Genomic DNA, 19,533 nt, shown 5'->3' on the forward strand with positions numbered 1-19,533 from the left:
AATAAAGCCCCAAGGTTTACACATGCCATTGGTATTTAAGAATACAGAAAATTTTTCTGTATTTCGGCTCCCTGTAGAATATATGATATGAAATCAGAATAATAGTTTTTATAAGGAACTGGTCTGTTCAATGACATTAGGTAACAATGGCCAAACTGGTCATTAGGTGAAATGATTTCTAAGTAATTATTTCTGAAACTTACTGTGGCAGTAGAAAAACTACTTAAGAGATAGTAACACAGTCTTTAAATACTAGCATATTCCCTGGAATATTTTCAACAACGGATAAGGACATCTTTCCATTGGTCTTTTTTTGTAATTTTTATTTTATTTTTTTAAATCATGGCACCGTGGTGTTTCTTGGCTTACCTTTAAAGGCTGCTGGATTTTTCCACTGAGAAAAATATTTATTCTGGGATTTCTAGCATTATGCAACTGCCTGATTTTCCTAAACAATGTTCTTTCTTTTTTTTTTTTTTGATGTGGCCAAGGAGTTAAAGAATTCTTGGCATATTCACTCCGCAGTTTCGGTGTTTTTCCAAGGTCATGTGACTATAACTAAAGGATAGTATTGGGGAGACTCACAGTTGCCTGTGTGAATTTCCTTCTGTAGAAATGAGTGTTTTGAGACTCGTCAATTTAGCACATCTGTAGTAAATGAGTCTACCATGCTGTTTTCATTGCGTTGGACTTCAGTAGTGCCTCAATCATTTATGAAAAAGGAAAACAACTTTTCCCTGCAAAGATCATAAATCTATTTGTCATCAAAATGAAGGCTTACCGGTCGTTTTATTTTTTTATTGCTGCAACTTATAAAATTGGTTATTGGAAAAGAGGGAAAGAAACAAAAGTAGCATCTTGACTTAAGACAAGTCAAGGCCTTTCAATCTTGACTTTGCACTTTGTCAGGTGAACATAGGCTTAAGTGTTGTATAAAATGAGATGCTTGTCCTAAAAGAACATCAAAAGTCTTAAGTTTTCCACTTGTGGATTGTGCCCAGTATAGGAAGGAAAAACACACTTCATCAGCCCACTCATAATCCAAGCACAGAGTAGGAAGACCACCATGGAAGCCTCTGTTAAAGAACACCAGGAGCCCTGCCACCCATCTGGTGTGTTCTCTAGCCTGTGAGCTAGTCACACTAGAGAAACTTCTGTTTCTAAGAAGATACATTTCTTTCTTCACAGTATTTTGGAGAAAGAAACATACCATCAGCAGATCCTGTCAACTCTTGATTATTAAGAGGGTGATTTCCAATTATGGTTTATCCTGATTGCTACTTTCTCTCTATTCCCCCTGCTGCTTGTTTTGGCCCATTAACTGCTCATTAGGAACTCTTCCAGAGCAGACAAAACACAGTCTGTTTGGCTGCTTATTAGCAACAAAATGAAAGATTTGCTAAAGGATGTAATGTTCCTAGTTGAGTCTCCAATGACTCTCAATCCAATAAAGTTCATAGTCTTCTTGGAATGTTGATCCTTCATGATCTGGCTTCTGTTTACATTTCCAGTGTTATAGTCCACTTTTCTCCTCACATTTGCTGTGCATTTCAGTCATAATGGCGGCTAACAATTATTAAACACTTAGCATGTGCGAGGCACTATTCAAGGTGCTGAATATGTATGAAGTTTTTTAATCCTCACAAAAAAACCATTAAGTAGGTAGAGCTATTATCTCCAGGTTACAGAATAGGAAGGTGAGACTCCAAGAGACTAAGTAACTTGCCTGAGGTCACACGGACAACAAATAATAGAGCCAGAATTCAAAATCAGGCAATGTAGATTCAGAGCCTACCTATGTCCTTAACCACTATACTGTGCCCCTTCAGATATGCTTAATTACTTAGACATTCCTCCAAATTCTGCATATTTTCCTACTTTAATGCCTTTGTACATGCAATTTTTGTCTTCTGCTTGCTTGGAAAGCTCTTCCATCTTTCTCTCTGACTTTAGGATGAATAATTTCTTGCTCTTTTAGGACTTAATTGAATGGTTGCCTCCTTCAGACACTCTTCTTTGGATTCTTCAGTCAGAGTTAAGCCTCCCTCCTCTGAACTTATGTATACTGTATACACTGCTTCCATCAGAGGATGGATCATATGGCTGCTGATTACATATCTTCACATCTTTCTGCCCCCAAAAGATTGCAAACTCCTGTAGAATGGGGATTGTGTTTTATTCATCTTTGCATCCCTAGCACTTAGCAGTGTCGGGCCTATAGAAGGAGCTCAGTAAATATTTGAAGAATGAATATTCTTTGCATAATAACCATGACTTCGGAGACCCGAATAAAGTTAGGGTGTGTCACCTACTTAATGTCTTAAGCATCATCTATACCAGCAATACAAAAATACTTGATTCATATGGTTTTTCTGAGTATCAAATGAGACATTCTATGTGAATGTCTATTATTGAGCTATTATCATCTTTCCATAGTAATAGATATTCGTGGTTAAGCAAACATTCATTCATTCAAAAATATTTGTTTAGTGCTTAATATGAGCCAGGAGTTAGAGAATAGAGCAGTGAACAAGATGGACAAAGAATTGCCTTCGTGAAACACACATGAAACAGCAAGAAACTTCTGACACTTGACCATTTTAGACCTAAAAACAATTCATAATGCAATATGGATCAGCCCAGTAATTGAGTAGTAGTCCATACATAAACAAATCAGGCAATTCTAAATTGTGCTAAGTTCTATGAAAGAAATAAATAGGGTTTTGAAATAGAACATGTGGGAAGTAGATTATAGATGGAGTAGACAGTGGAGGCCTCACTGAGGAAGTCATACTGGGGTATATTTATACTATATATCCCTTCAGAAAACTGAGCCAGGTATATACAGAATGAAGGAAGAACACGCTATGTGAAGGAATCAAAATGGAAAAACCTGCAGTCAGGAAAGAATCGGCATGTTCACAGGATTCTGAGGATCAAATAAAATAGTATGGGTATAGATTTGTTATTTTTGAAATAAAAGATGGACATTTATTTCTTCATAGTAGTGTGAGCCTAGACATGTCTAAGAGCCAAAGCATAAATGAAATAACTTCTTTCAGTCCTTGTTAGTCCTGTGATTATACGTTCTGAGCTGAGTAAAGGAGATTTCGTAAGATACATTAATTTTGCCCAATATTAGAGTGACATTTGCACTGTCCATTTTACAAGACTGACAAACCACCAGTTGTTCTAATGGAAAAGTGTGAATAATTTCTGTGAGGTAATACAATGTTGAAATGCCTACATTCATTAAGGCTGAACAAGAGTTAGTTTTGTATACTCTTGAGAATAGACCTAAGTGAAGCTAACCTGACTTGTCTCAACTCTGCTCCAAGTTCCATAAGCTTTAATATGTTTAGAGATTCAAAACTAAAGTTATCTCCCAACTGTAGTATACAGCTCATTCATAAATCTTATTTCCAGCCTTTGGCCGCATTACTTATGACTGGCACTGAAGGAAAATGTTATGAATGCTACATTATTTAGATATAATGTAGCCTTGCATATAATCACCTAATAATTCCTATCCCATATTTTTTAAACAGCCAATTCTTTCCTAGGAGGGATATATTTAGTAAACCAAATAAAATGAGAAATTCTTACTTAAACAGAAGTGTTTTTAGTTGCTTGGAGTAAAGGAAGCAAAGCATTACTTTTATTAACTCGTTGATTTGCTGGCTTAAACAAAAAATGCAGTACTTATGTTGCCTAATAATGCAAAAAAATTCAGGGCATCATACTTATTTTTTTGTTCTATAGAAAGCAAATTAATTTTAATTGCTATTTTCTCACACAATAAATAACTACATAAACATAATGCTAGGAACACAAAGAATGCTTGGCTGTAGGGAAAGAAAAAAACTTTTTAGTAATTTTCAAGGTGCTACTTTAAAGGAAAACATCAACTAATCTGAAGTTTAGTGTCACTTTAAATTGATTATTCTTTTGTTGAGAAATCAATAAAATTAACATTAAAAATATTTATCTTTTCATTCAACATAGTTTTAAAGATGGCACCCCTTTGTTAATCTACTTTAAAATGTGGATTTCTATTGTTGCCTGTCTTTAGCAAATTTTATTTCTTTCTTACTTATTTCTTAATATAGTTGTTTCAATCCTAATGAGATTAAGACAACTAAATTAAGAGACCTAGGGACATTCTCTGTGATGTTTCACTGTTATATACAAACCAGTCATCACTGTTCCAAAATCTTCCTCTCTCTCTGTCCTTCTAATGTGTGCAGATAACTCCATTTTCCTTTCCAGATCTTTCCATTCAATTCCAGATTGAAGGCAAATGTATACGTAAACTACTCTTTCCTTTCCCCACAGGGAAGTCAAGGTAAAAGACACGGAATCCCTCTTCTTTTCTTAACTGACATCGATTAAATAAAACAATACAACCATATTACCATAACAGTTTCTGATACATAGAAGACAATAAGAAGTAACTCTTGTGGCTGATGTTATTGTTGTTGATTACTGACCCAAGTGCTTGTTTCTTTAGAATATCAAGGATTAAGCAGTCATTGGTTTCAGTCCAATCAAAATTGACACTTCCTCCAGAGTTTATTGGTTTCATCATCTGTGAACAAATTAATTGTGGTTTTGTTTACATTTTAAAATTCACTCAGAATGACTTACTCTTTGCTTATTGGTGTTAAATCATTTGGAAGACATTGGAAAGAATGCCTAGGCATAAGCATCTGTTTCTCTTGAAAGCAAAATTACTCATCCATCTTTGTGTTCATAATAAGAAATATTTGTTCTCTACTTGTATGAAACATTGTTTGGAACTTTGTACAGAACACTCTGCTACTATCCTCAAATTTCTCTCTAAGAAACCAACATGAACAGTAAATGACTTGGAACATAGTCATTGTGCTGTGCTAAATATGTGATAGCACTGCAAGTAAAGTTTCTAGTTTTCAGTTAACCCTGCGGACTAGTCCTAGGGTCCTTTTTATTCTCAGCTAAAAATACCTATTGACTTCAGGAGCGTTCAGCAGTGTCTGAATGTCCATTGTCCATGCATTACCCAAAAGATACATTTTTTTTTTTACTGTTAGCAAATAAAGGTCTTAAAAATTGCCTAAAATTACAAGTAAAGTGCTAATATTTCAGAATTTTGGAACGTTGAGGTATCCTCAAATTGTCTAGGGTAATCTGTCATATGATATCCTCTCCCTGTGGCATCTATTACTTCTATAATACATCCAAGGATAGGCTATTCACAGCTTTGCAAGACAATCCACTTTAAAAAAAAAATCCTTACATTTCACCTAGTTTAACACTGGACCTAAGTCTATATATTAACCTAAGTCTGTATGATTTTTTTTCCTTGCTTACATACCCTTCCTTCCATCTTTTGTATGACCTTTTAGAATCTGCTTTCTCTGCAGGCCATTGGTTTCTTTACATTTTTCACCTTTTTTTGTTTTTCGTGGGGAGGGCACTATTCATCAAAATTTGTTTTTGAGACTTGCCTTTTCTATAAAGTCTTATTTCTATTAGACGCCTGGCCATTCGTATGACACCTACGTCTTCACTAAACATTTTGAAATTTTATCTCAAGGTCTCAGGTGACTGACTGGATTTGCTTTCATTTGCATTAATGAGTTCTAAAATGGCATCAAGTCCCGGGGCACCTGGGTGGCTCAGTTAGTTGAGCGTCCGAGTTCGGCTCAGGTCATAATCTCACAGTTTGTGAGTTTGAGCCCCACATCAGGCTCTGTGCTGACAGCTCAGAGCCTGGGGCCTGCTTTGGATTCTGTGTCTCCCTGTCTTTGTTCTTCCCCTGCTCAACTGTCTCTCTCTCAAAAATAAATAAAGATTTAAAAATTTTTTTTTAAATGACACCAAGTCCTGAATCCAGGATTTGTGTGGCAGGGGGAAAGAAATAGGATAGATTACATGCATCCAGGGTCCTCAAATTCATGTGACAAGGGGAAGGAAATAGAGATAAGTGCACTTAGGTTAAGGTGCAAGCAATATGTAAGAACCATATAACCACCTGAAACTTAAGTCTACAATGTGGATCTCTCTCTCTCTCTCTCTCTCTGTGTGTGTGTGTGTGTGTGTGTGTACATGTTCTCTCTGCCCCACCTTCCTCTCTCTCTCCATCTCTCTTTCTGTCTCTTTGTCTCTACCTCCCCTCTCTCCCTCTCTTTTCTCACTTACTCCCCTTCTCTCCTTCTCTCTCTCTTCCCCTATTTTGTCTTCATAATGGTTGCTTACATATATCAAGAACCACTAATGTAGAGAAATGATGAGAGAGAAAATGGCTAATGTAGATTGGGAAAAAAAAGGTTAAAGATCAACCTAGGAATATGAACCTATACTCTGTAAGCATCTCTGTATATGTGTCCAGCTAGTACATGGCACGTAGTGATATAGAATACATTTACATTCATTACTATAGTGAGTTTTGTGATCATGAAGAAAATCTACATAGAAAAGGTAATTCTTTAACCATGTTGAATTATTCACTGTAAGTAAGAAAATAAAAAGATATGTGATGATATAATTTGGAGGAAATAACTTGGAGAAAAAAGGAAAAATACTTTAGTATTATATTCAAAATTGGCTTTATCTTTAAATCCTATTCTCCCAGCCAGGCCTTCTACAGGAATACTCTCTTTAGCAAATCATCTTTCCTATTACATTTGTAACTTTAAGGGCAATATCTTTATCTTATGATCCAGTTCTACTCTACTTTATCAGTAATTCCTGTTTTGATCAGCACCAAAAGTAATTTCCCCTATTCAGAACCTCTCTAGAATTTGCTTTCTATCTCTCTTCTCATCTGGCAATTTTTAAAATATTTCTGTATTTATTATAACTGTTTATATAATTACATTTTATCCTTTTCACTTAATGTTAAGCTCCTTGAAAACAAAAACATATTTATATTTGTATTCCCCATATGGCTTCCCATGGTACCTTCCTTTCACATAGATGATATTCTATATCATCATCAATTTTTTGCTGAATGCATGAAAGAATGATTGCACAACCCAATTTAGTATCCCAGGAATCAACTGAGAAAGTAGTGGTCATCTAGAACAAAGGTCAACAAATGTTTTCTGTAAATATTGGTAACTATTTTAGGCTTTGCAAGGCAAGAGGCAAAATTAAGGGTTTTATTTAAGAACTTATGCAACAAAAGATAAAATAGATTTTCAGTAAGTTTTTCTTCATGCAATTCAAAATAAAATTTAGCACAACTTTTTGTTGGTAATACAATTCTAGTAATGAGAAAAAATGGAATTATTTGTGGGAGGGAGATAACATTTAGCTTATTACAGTTCCATATCATCAGAATTTTCTTTTTATTTGTTAATGCTGACCTATAATGAGATTTTGCATGTTTTACATACTTCATCTTTGAAAATTCTTTTCACACAGATAGGTACTACCAAAGTCACAAACATATGATTTTAACTGTGCCTATTCATTGCTTGGAAGGAATTTATAAAATTCTGTTAGAATCTTCTCTTGATATTTGCCTTCTATTATGTCATTACATTGCATATTATTCATATCCAATTGGACTTTAGGTGAAAACTTCTCAGCTGCACAGTTAAATGGATTTTGAAGTCCACAAATTTCTTGCCTCTACTGCTAAAAAATGCTACTGGCAGTAGTTGAGCTCAGAAAATCTACCCACTACAAATTTATATGGAAATGACGGTCTCACTTACTGTTTTAAATCTTTGCACCAATAGGAAATATATAAAAGTTGCTTCACATTACTTGTGATTTGAACATTAACTGTCATCAAAATAACTTTACCACACGGGGCGGCTGGCTGACTCAGCTGGTGAGAACATGTGACTCTTGATCTTTGAATTGTGAGTTTGAGCCCCATGTTGGGCATAGACATTACTTAAAAAGAAATGACTTTACCACAGTACATGCTTCACAAATAGGCATTTCCTTGCCTTGTAATTTTAGGTTGAATTCATTGATAAACATTATAGGGTCTGTAGCAAAATCTAATATCTGAAGTCACTCATTATTCAATAATAGAGGTTGAGGATGGTTCTTCTCATTCAAAACAATTTCAATCTTGGTCTCAAAATAGCTCAGTAAAACTTTATCCCTGCCAAGCCATCAAATTGCCTTGTGATAGGGAAAATGAGGATATTCAGGTTCTATTTTCACACAAAAAAATCACAGAATGGATGAAGTTTGCAAGAGTCAATGGAGTTCACTGTTGACACTACTTGTTCAACAATACATGCTAGATTCAAGTATTTTCCTCAGTGTAACTGATGGTGAATAATAAAATGAATATCCCTAGCTTTAAGTACTGTACATTTTCACAATTTATGTAAATTTGTCCAGTAAATATTCTTCCAATGCTTTGCTATCAGTTTTATCACATTTTAGCCGATTCCATTTGAGGTTGTACTGATTTAGTGCTTTAATTTCTTTGAAAATTTCCTCACCTATAGTCAATTACAGACTGTTCATATACGTTAATTCTTTAGTCACTTTAACACAGCATTGACTCCCCAAATAAACAACTGAGTTGTAATGCTAACATCTGTCAGTTCATCAAGAGGCAAGGAAAACCATTCCAAAGCATTTACCTTGTTTTTAAATTGCTTATTGATGCTGCTCCAATGTCTTCAACATTTCAGGCCATTGTTCTTGCCAAAAGGCTAACTGAATCTTAAACAAGTTTACTTTGGGTACATGATTTAAGTCATGTCAGTAAGTGACTTTCCTTGCTGGGCTAACAAATGAACCACTCAGAAACTCTAAAAAAAAAGTTTTTAAACTTTTTAAATTTTAATTGCGATATGAGTGACATAGAGCTTATATTGGTTTTAGGTATACAACATAATGATTCAATATGTGTATATATTGAGAAAATGATCACCACAGTAAGTCTGGTTAATATCCATAGAATTTTTTTCTTAAGGAAACATTAATCAGTTATTAGAGTTGTCATGCACACCCAAATATAATACAGAAAGTTAGAATACAATGAACATACTTTACACCAAGGCTATTTAAGTCAGAAGGTACTGAGAGACTGTACTGCCTCAGTATTTTCATTTTAAATACCTCAGACCATTATATTAACTATAATTAGAGACTTTAGGTAGGTAAAACATGACTTAAATATTTCACTTATTTGGGAAAGAAGCCCAGGATAACTCTCAAACCTGACCAGTGTGTCAACAGTAGCCTTTCAGAACACCAACGCCTCCTACAGTTACTGAGCCTTTGGATAGAGTTTTAGGAAATACCCCCAATTTTAATTTCTTACCTATGTTATTTAGGGCACCAGAGGCATCCCAGGAAGAGCAGGACCAGCTGGGTCTCCCGGTCCTCGAGGAGCCAAGGGGCCATCAGGCCTTCCAGGAAGCCCAGGGGTTCCAGGCCCAAAGGTACTTTAACATTTTCTTCTGATGGATGAGGAGCACTACTAACGTGCTTATTGTACCTGAGTTCATTGGCTGAATCACACAATGGTAAGATTAATCATGTTTTAAAAATTTGACCAATAATAACACATTAGGAAAAACAGTGTATGGCCTTGACATACTCATCTCCTGTGATAACCACAGTGCATGTAATTTGCCAGAACAACTCATTAACTCAGAACTGGCAATGCTTTGGGGCACTTGGGCAGCTCAGTCTGTTCAGCGTCTGTTTTCAGCTCAGGTCACGATCTCACAGTCTGCGAGTTCGAGCCCCACGTCAGGCTCTGTGCTGACAGCTCAGAGCCTGGAGCCTGCTTTGGATTCTGTGTCTCCCTCTCCGTCTGCCCTTCCCCTACTCACGCTCTGTCTCTCAAAAATATATAAACATTTTTAAAAAAATGCCCTTTGACTCGTTCTGTTTCTTCTTCCCTCTCTGTCATCTACCTTCTCCTCCAAAAAAAAAAAAGAGAAATCTTAATACTTCTGGATCCATACTTTCTTAGATACACTTTCTATTCCTCTGAGTCTGAACCTAACCAACCAATTTATAAATCTGATAAGAGTAGAGCTTATTTCATAGAGTCAAAGTGATCGTAATTAAATCCTGCATTGAATGGAATGTTGTCACATGTCAATAGGCTTTCCAAACAAAACCTGTTTCAGAGCTATCTCAGTGCAGAACTGACCCAGACAACAAAGAGATTAGTCTAGTGTCTAAAGTGATTTCATAAAAGCCTAGGATTGAGATGTTGTCACCGTCATCATATTACCTCTTAACTTTTCATAGTTCTACTTCTAAAGAATGTACAGATATTCTGATCCATATGGGTAAACTGGAAATGACTTATCCCTTTCCACTAAAATTCAAAGTAGTTGAACAAATGCTAAAACTAGGAAAAGAAATAAGATTCCTCTCTTTAATGTGTGAATCTGCAATAAAAAGGATCCATATTTGTCAAGTCCCAAAGCTATATCTTTGTCTTCAGACAGTGAAAGATAATTTGCTAATCTTAAAGAATCTTTGATCAAAGTCTACCAAGCTTCATTTTTCATTAACTTATCTGCAAACTCTACCTGATTCTTATTTTAGACATGGTGTGAAAGATATTTCAACTTTCACTTGAAAAACAAAATAAAAGTAAATTTAGAAAAGACTTAACCTTTGCAAATAAAATAATGGCGATTAAGTATATCATTAAGTGGAATTTTAGAGGAGATAAAGGGAATTTATATCAAAGGAACCTTGAGAAACAGGTAATAGAAATTTCTTAATGACAGGATTGAAAAGACAACCATGACAAAAACCAGGGTTCACACTTCAGGAGAATCTGCTTTTTTTATTGTATAAGCTGAATCATCTCTGTATGGTGAGAAGAACACAGCAAAATAACACCAACTCAAATACAGTGCACATTCCGTCATATGTAATATACAACCCACACACACACCACACATTCACCATTCTCTCGTTAGCCCCACTGCCTTCTTTCTAGCTTTTAGGTACCCCCTTCCCTCTTCTTTCCACACTTATGGCCATAATCCTTGGAATTTTCTTTCTCCACTGCTACACGTATTGTTCATTATAATCAAATATTACTTATGTGGAAAATATCAGTAGGAAGAATGACCATGCAGAATTTGATCTCCTGAGTGTCCTGTACTATACCTAAAGATTGACTTGTATTTGGGTTTCAATTATGTTGGTAGATTCTAAAGTCAAGATCACCTTTCTTTTTTTGTCCATAGGGCGAACAAGGACTACCCGGACAACCTGGAATTCAAGGTAAAAGAGGCCACGGAGGAGCACAAGGTGATCAAGGACCACGTGGAGAGCCTGGCCTTAAAGGGCAGCCTGTATGTGCCAACTCAGAAATTCACTAAGTATTATTTTTCTCCAGATCAGGCCACCGTTGCACAATAATGATGATCATATCTATTCATATTGCAGGGAGAACATGGTGTCCAAGGTTTGACAGGTTTCCAAGGATTCCCAGGCCCCAGGGTACGTTTACATGTTTTCTGCTATTCATCAGAAAGATGTTGAAATACCAGTGTTTAGTCTCTGACTTGAGTTTTTGTATATTTTAATCTGTAAAATTTCAGTTGGTACAGAGTTATATGTTTGAGTTTTAAATATGTTAATTTAAAATTTATGTAGCTATAGATTTCCCTACCAATTTTATTGAATAATTTGCTTTTGTCTCCCTCACATTCCATTTTCCCAAACATTTTATTGTGAAAGTTTTCACACATACAGCAAAGTTGAAAGAATGGGTGAAAACCCGTATACCTATTACCTAGATTCTACCATAGCTTTTTACTCCACTTGCTTAATCATGTATCTATCTGTCCCTCTCTCCCTCTCTCAATTCAGTTTGGTGTACTTCAAAGTAAATTGCACACTTTAGTACAGTTCCTCCAAAGCACTCAGCATGCACATCATTAACTATCCATTTACATTCCATATTTTCAGAGCCAACTCTTAATAAATTGTTACAAGATTATTTCACTCGTAAAATGTCCATATAGAATTAAAGATTTTGACTTTTTATTTTTATTATATTTTTAGGGTCCTGAGGGAGATGCTGGCATCATTGGAATATCAGGTCCTAAAGGTCCTGTTGGACAGAGAGTAAGTATAAAGTCATTGTACTTGCCCAGAAATTGTGTTTCTTTGCTAATTGCAGGAATCAGCATTAAGAACTCTGATAATAATTGATATACTCCAAATTAATAACTTAATAAAATGATTTTTAAGATAGAAACCCATTAGATCACATGCAAGGGTTCTCAGCCTTTTTCAGTTCACATACTAATTTGAGCAAAAGATCCCATAGACCAACCATATTCCTAGCTCTTACTTACAGTACATATCAGAATTAATGTTGACACAGGATAATGTATTTATTAACTTACGCTCAGAACAAAAAATAAAGGGTTTCATGTTATCAGCATTAATATAACCAGAGACCAGAGACCACACCCATGCACCACGTGGAGGAGGCTTGCCTATGGCCAGAGCTCCTCACCCCACACTTTGAAACATATTTCCCAATACCAATGTTTCCCCAGCTCAGGGGTGGGTATCCCTAGAGAGTGATGAGGAACTGCTTAAAGAGTTGCGAAGATTGGGGTCTGAAGAATTCCAATTAGCTGGTCGGTGCCTGGAATTGCAAATTATAGCAAATATAAATAGGGATAGATAAGCCATCAGCAGTTTTTGTTGGTGTGTTTTTTGCTTTTTGGTTTTGTTTCTGTTTCTACTAACCAGTCTCCTAATTGATGAGACGATGTATAAAACTGAAAAGAAAACAAGCTATAAAACATCCAGCCGTGGTTTGCCTGCAGCAGTGGCACCCCCTAGGCTAACTGCAGCTGCTAGGGCGAGGGTGAAGAGAGCAGAGAGAGGCAGGAGAGTGGCCCAGAAGTAGGAGAAAGGAGTCATGAAAAACCTCACAGCTGAAAACCACTGTCTTACACAAAATATTAAATGAAAAGTCAAATTTTTGAAATCCTGCACCCTTTCCCCAACTCTTAGCATAAATTCTTTTCGGTAATACAAAGGTCAGTGTTGTCATGGGACGTGGTTATTTAAAGACCCTCCTCAGCATTTCTTCAGGTGCAAATTTATTAATTATTTTTATGATTTCTGAAGAACTGTGGAAAGTTAGGGCTTTTATATAAAGCCCTATTCTTGATTATCCACAGGTGAGTTATATGTGGACAGGCTTCTCTACAATAAATATTGCTTTGAAGTTCTTATATATGTTAAGTTCTCTACTAATTAAATCCATTCATTCTAGTTTTATTAAGTTCTCAATCAATTAATCCTTTCTTGCTACTCAAAGAGAAGTTGGCTTCCTGCCTAGCATCTGTTCTAAGCAGAATCTTACAAAGTGCTGGGTCTCTGTCGGCCAGGGTCTGAGCCTATACTGCTTTGCAGCTCCAGAAATTGTATCAGTTCACCAATGGTAAAGTTCTGATAACTGCTTACAAATACTAATGCATAAATGCAGCTATCTCTTATTAAGTCATTATAGATACAAGTGAAAGTCATGATAGGTTAATGTTTTGTAAGAAACTATTATGTACCAGTGCTCAGTGTGTTACCCTTATATCATTTAATCCTCATAAAAACACTGCAAGAGATGCTATTATCCCCATTTTTCAAGTGGGCAAACGAAGTCTCTGAAAGGTAACTTGCTCAAGGCCATGGGTGGCAAGTAGAAGAAACAAAATTTTAATCCACAGCTGAATGACCAAATAATATGTTACAAAGTTGCTTGCTAGTTGCATAATTAGAATATAGAATGGATATTAAGTGGCTAGTTCTTGCTCAATAATCAATAAATACTTGATGATTAAATAAATTAAATTAATTGAAGTAGGAAATCTGGATTAATTGTCCTCCATTTCAAAGATTATTTATGTAGTTAACTGGCAACAACCATTAAAATCATAACACCTCATCTTTTGGACACATTTAAATAAACATAGACAATTTTTTTGCTGTCTTGATCTTTGTTTTCTAGAGTTCATGAATACCTCTCCATTCTTTTAACAAATCATTCTAAATAGTTCGATCACAGTCAAGTTCATTATGTTAAAGCTTTGTTGACTTTTTTTCAGTGAATAACCAGTCTAGGGCTTATATTTGATTAGGTTAGGAAATCAACTCTCTTTATTTGACTGTGGATCTTTGAGATTTAGGTACCATATTTACAAATTATCACTTAAAGTCAATCTTTGTGTTTAAAAGTGATTCTATTAGATTTACTTTTATAGCACCAGCTAATTTCTCTCATTCTAGGCTCATTCTAGTCCATCTATTGATAGACTCCATGACATAATGATCTCAACTGATAGTATTTTCTGCACCTTAGCAGGAGTTGGACAGAGAAATCCTATTAGATATCTACATTTAAGTGTTCAGGTTAAGTGTGAGCCAGAAAGACTGAAAGTTGCTGCCAGTGGAACTGGGCATGGAGTTTGAGGGAAAATAACTAAAACAGGTGTTTTGTATTCATAAAGAAGCAGTAAGTCAGACAAAGAAAGGAAAATACAGTATGATCTTATTTATATATGGAATCTAAAAAATAAAACAAACCAACAAAACAAAGCTGAAACAGACACGTAGACATACGGAAACAAACTGTTGGGTACCAGAGGAGAGGAGGAGTTGGGAGGCAGGCAAAATAGGTGAGGGGAATTAAGAGTTACAGACTTCCAGTTATAAAATAAGTAAGTCATGGGGATGTAATGTACAGAATAGGAAATATAGTCAGTAATTACAGTAGCCTCTGTCTGGTAACAGGTGGTAACTAGACTTATTGTAGGGATCATTTTATAATGTATAAAAACATTTAATCACTGTGATGTACACCTGAAACTAATAGAACATTGGATGTGAGTTATACTTCAGTTGAAAAAAAAGATATGTTCTATATTTAGTTTGGGAGGAGTTCACCAGATTGGGCTTATTCAAGGTGATCTTCATAATTAATAACAGCTTACGGTTTCAAAATCATTTTTCTCATTTAATTCTAATAATGGCCCTATGAAGTATGCAATCTTATGTAACAGATGGAGAAACTGAGGTTGGTCACCTGTGATGATCTGTGTTTCGTTCCCATACTTTCTCTCAGTTCCATGCTGCATGTCCCTTAGACATCTCCTTCAACATCTGTAAAGAAAGTTATTCAAAATTTTTGTTTATCATTCTATATAGTCTTCTTTATGTAAAGTAATTGCATTTGTTATGAAATGACCCACATGTAAAATGGCATCATTGAAGTTATATCACTACATGAAAATTATAAGGCTGATTTATGTTTGTTAGAAATTATATGGATGTAATTCTCCCGATAGGAATCTGTAATGTACAGAATTGTGTCACATGCTGCAAATCAAAAGTACTATGATTTCTCCTGATTTTATATTTTTTTAAAAAATTGAATGATGCAGATATGGACTGTTTTACCATTGCACAAGAAATTTTCTAGAATTTTTCTTCATTATACCGGCAGTGAGACTGACTGATGTTCTTTTACCCCAACAGGGAAACACTGGCCCCTTTGGCAAAGAAGGTATAATAGGCCCAACAGGTAGAACTGTAAGTTTGTTACAATATAGGTCTTCCTTTTCTTTTTCGTATTCTTATTTTTTCCTCTTTAATCCTATTTCTGGAGTAATTCAAAAAGGATCACGCTAAGTGTTTGAGAAGCCAAGGGCAAAAATAGATGTTATGTTTTCATCTGGAAGGTGATTACTGAGAACTTAGAGATTATATGTGTAATGAGGAAGGTGTATATAGTGAGGTAGACACTTAAAACTGTGGAGTAAAGAAAGGAAAATAGAACAAGGGAGGTGGGTTGAGCATTATTAGCATAGAGGTGATCACTAACACACGAAAAAGAATCCATGTTCTGAGGGAGAAAGTATAGCAAAAGGCAGCCAAGATTTGAGTATTTGGAAGTGTCCACTATAAAGAGATAGTTGGTGGGAAAAACAGGAAAAAAAAAACATGAAAAATCAAGAAAAACAGAAAAGCACAAGGTTCAGATAGATAAGTTTCAAGAAGCGAGTAGTTAACAGTGATCTTTAAGAAAATAAATTACAGTAGAAGATAAAGTACATACTTCAGTGAGGAAGGAACATTTGATAACTTTTGTCAAATTCTTAAAGAATTTAAACATTTAATAACTTTTCTCAAATTGTTACAGAAAACGTTTGAAGTAGGTATTATTTGCATTTAAGACATAGGGAAACAGATTAGGTTCATGGAGGTTCGCCTAATTATTCAAGGTGGTACAGCTAGTGAATGACATAGGTGTTGTTTCTTCCTTCAAGAACAGTGCTTTTCTCCTCCTTTCAAGGTGCATCTGGAGAGGACTGAGGTAATTAGTAGATACCAGTGCCTTTATAAATTTGACAAATAAAACAATGGTTGGTGAAGTCATGGGAGAGTTTTACAATACCAACAGTAGTGTAAAAATACAAAAGAAAGAACCCAGTAGATAGGGGCAAATTGAGACTTGGGGAGGAAAGGTGTATTCCCTGCAGGGAACCAATATTTTGAACGATTTCAAAGTGTTATGTAGAGAGACATAGAGTTTTAATATATAAAATGGAATGTTTCAGGTATTAAGTCCAACTATTCTCTTTGATAAATTAGGGAAGAATTTCCCACCAAAGTTGCTGAATTTTTGATTTTACAAATATGAAATGTATAAGTCAACACTTCTCTAGATTTTCAGCATTTACTACTCAGAGCTATATAGTCTACGTGGGAGATTTTAAGTGGGAGAATTCTCATATTTTGGTGGGTGGTTCTTCAATAAGCTCTAAGGAACACATACTGTTCTGATTACTCAATGATTGTTCTGTTCTGTCAAAAATGTGAAATATCAATTGGTCAAGGAAACCATGATAAAGAAATGGCTCAATTAAAATACCTCACTGTGTTTTGTTTACAGATAGTTCTTAAAGCCCTTGTAATATTCAGCATGCGTGTCAAATTTTTTCCATATTCTATTTTTTCCATTCTAAGAAGAAACTTCTAAGAAAAGTTCACTATGAAAGAATAAGCACTTGAGAGTGGCCAAAACTTTGTGGAAAAAAAAAAATAGTGGTGGGGGATGGAAGACTTGCTTTTGCAAATAAGGAAACATTACTTCAAAATCATTGTAAATGAAACTATAGGGTATTACAAAGGAATAAACAAATAGATGAGTTTAACAGGCTAGAGCCCAAAATTAGATCTTGGAATATATAGGCATCTAATTATAACAAATGGTATATCAGGATGATTTGGGCTGTAAGTTAATGGGAACCCTGAATCAAACTGGCTCTAATAATAAGGAAATTTGTATCACATTAATGGGAAGCCCAGAGGTAGGAAGGGCTTTGGATTTGGCTTACTTAGTGATTTTGTTATGTTGTCCAACACCAGGTTCTTTCCACGTCTCTGCTCTATCATCCTGAATGTGATCTTCATAATTGGGCTTATAGAAAGATGACTACAATTTCTCAGCAATTACATCCAGATATAATTATCCAAAGTGAAAACTGATCTATAGCCCTATCTTGGGAAAAATTAAGTTTTTTCCGGAAGCCTTCCACTGCATTTTTCCTCATGTCCATTGATCAGCTACGTGTCCATTCCTATACCGGTGACAGGAAAGGGAGATGGAATTACTTTAAGTCACAGCATTACTATAAGGAATTAGAACCCTATTTCACCCAACTTTTTTTTTTATCTTTTTTAAAAAGACTTTAAAGTATAAAAAACAAATCTAGAAAGCTGAAGTATAGCTTAAGGGTTGAGGAGACCTTTATTTATTTATTTGTTTGTTTGTTTGTTTTTAATGTTTTTTAAATTTACTTTTTGAGCATGAGCAGAGGAGAGGCAGAGAAAGAGGCAGGCAGAGGATCCAAAGCAGGCTCTGTACTGACAGCAGTGAGCCCTCTGTGGGGCTCAAACTCACATACTGTGGGACTGTGACCTAAGCCAAAGTTGTATGCTCAACCAACTGAGCCATCCAGGTGCCCCTGAGGAGACCCTTTGTATAAGAAAGGAAATCTGAAAACCACAAAAGAACAGAATATGTATTTGAATACTTGAAAATTTTAAATTTTGTATGGAAAAAGTTTCCGTAAACAAAATTAATATAAGTTGGGCAAAAATAATTGCAAAAGCATACGAGTTGATGTATAAAGAGCTCTTACAACTTAGTATGAGAAAGATAGAAACTCAATAAAAAATTGAAGAACAAATCCAAAGGGTCAATAATTATTTGGAAGGATGCTTTCCTAACTTACAGTCACATAAATGCAAATTAAAGTAATAATGAGATATTACATCTAACCTCTCAGAAGGGGATTAGGGAGAACAGTACTCATCATCAGTAGAAATGTGAATTATAGCCTTCATGGAAGGATATTTGTTAAAATATAAGTACATATACCCTCTGACCAATCAGTTCCACTTTGAGAAATTTGTGCCATAGAAATTAAGTACTCATAAATTATAGAAAGTTTTTTTCACAGTACTGGCTATATTAGGAAAAAAAGTTTGAAATCACATGAATGTTCATCTGTAGAGGAATGGTTGAGTAAATAGTGGTCTAGCCATTTCATAGAATATTATGCAACTATTGAAAACAACTAGTTATATCTAGTTCAGTGGACTTGTGGTTGTTCATGCTGTATTGTTAAGTGTGAAAAATCTGATTCACAGAAGAGTATACAATATGATATCAGTTTTATAAAATATTACCAATCACCCCATACATACCTTAATATATTTGTCAGTATTTCATCAAAAAAAAAAAAAGTGTGGAAAGATATGTACCTACTTGTTAATACTGGGCTGGAGGTGAGGGAGGGTATTAAAAACAAGTTCTATAGAGATATCTTAAAAATCAGTTCTTGTGGGGGGTGCACCTGGGTGGGTCAGTCAGTTGAGCATTTGACTTTAGCTCAGGTCATGATCTCATGGTTTATGAGTTTGAGCCCCGTATCAGGCTCTCTGCTGTCATCTCAGAGCCTGGAGTCTGCTTCAGATTCTGTGTCTCCCTCTCTCTCTGCCCCTCCCCTGCTAGCACTCTGTTGGTCCCTGTCTCTCAAAAATAAAATGTTAAAAAAATTAGTTTTGGGGGGCACCTGCGTGGGTTAGTCGATTAAGCGTCTGACTTCGGTTCTGATCATGATCTCACAGGCTTGATGAATTCAAGCCCTGTATCAGGCTCTCTGCTGTCAGCACAGAGCCCACTTCTGATCCTCTGTCTCCCTCTCTCTCTGCCCCTCCCCCACTTGCACACATGCTCGCTCACTCTCAAAGAAACATTAAAAAATTTTTTTTAATTAGTGTTTGGAAGTTACTAATTTTGAAGAGTGAATAACAGGGGCACCTGGGTGCCTCAGTTGGTCGAGCACCCAACTTCAGTTCAGGTCATGATCTCAGAGTCTGTGAGTTCAAGCCCCGCATCAGGACCTGGAGCCTGCTTCGGATTCTTTGTCTCCCTTTCTCTCTGCCCCTCCTCTGCTCATGCTCTGTCTCTCTCTGTCTCAAAAATAAGTAAAAACATTA

General features: G+C 35.6%; 1 protein-coding gene across 3 annotated transcripts in view; it reads left to right on the plus strand.

Annotated features, from left to right (window-relative positions):
* The window catches only part of COL24A1 (collagen type XXIV alpha 1 chain), a 409,345-nt gene that overhangs the window by 351,318 nt on the left and 38,494 nt on the right, over positions 1–19,533 (plus strand). For all 3 annotated transcript variants that reach the window (XM_078451730.2, XM_078451731.2, XM_078451732.2), the window contains 5 exons: positions 9,300–9,407; positions 11,190–11,297; positions 11,392–11,445; positions 12,013–12,075; positions 15,502–15,555. In XM_078451730.2, the coding sequence (XP_078307856.1) occupies positions 9,300–9,407; positions 11,190–11,297; positions 11,392–11,445; positions 12,013–12,075; positions 15,502–15,555 (387 nt within the window). The remainder of the gene's footprint in view (positions 1–9,299; positions 9,408–11,189; positions 11,298–11,391; positions 11,446–12,012; positions 12,076–15,501; positions 15,556–19,533) is intronic.

This window comes from Panthera onca, chromosome C1 (assembly GCF_046562875.1).
Source record: "Panthera onca isolate mPanOnc1 chromosome C1, mPanOnc1 haplotype 2, whole genome shotgun sequence".
NCBI classification, from domain to species: domain Eukaryota; kingdom Metazoa; phylum Chordata; class Mammalia; order Carnivora; family Felidae; genus Panthera; species Panthera onca.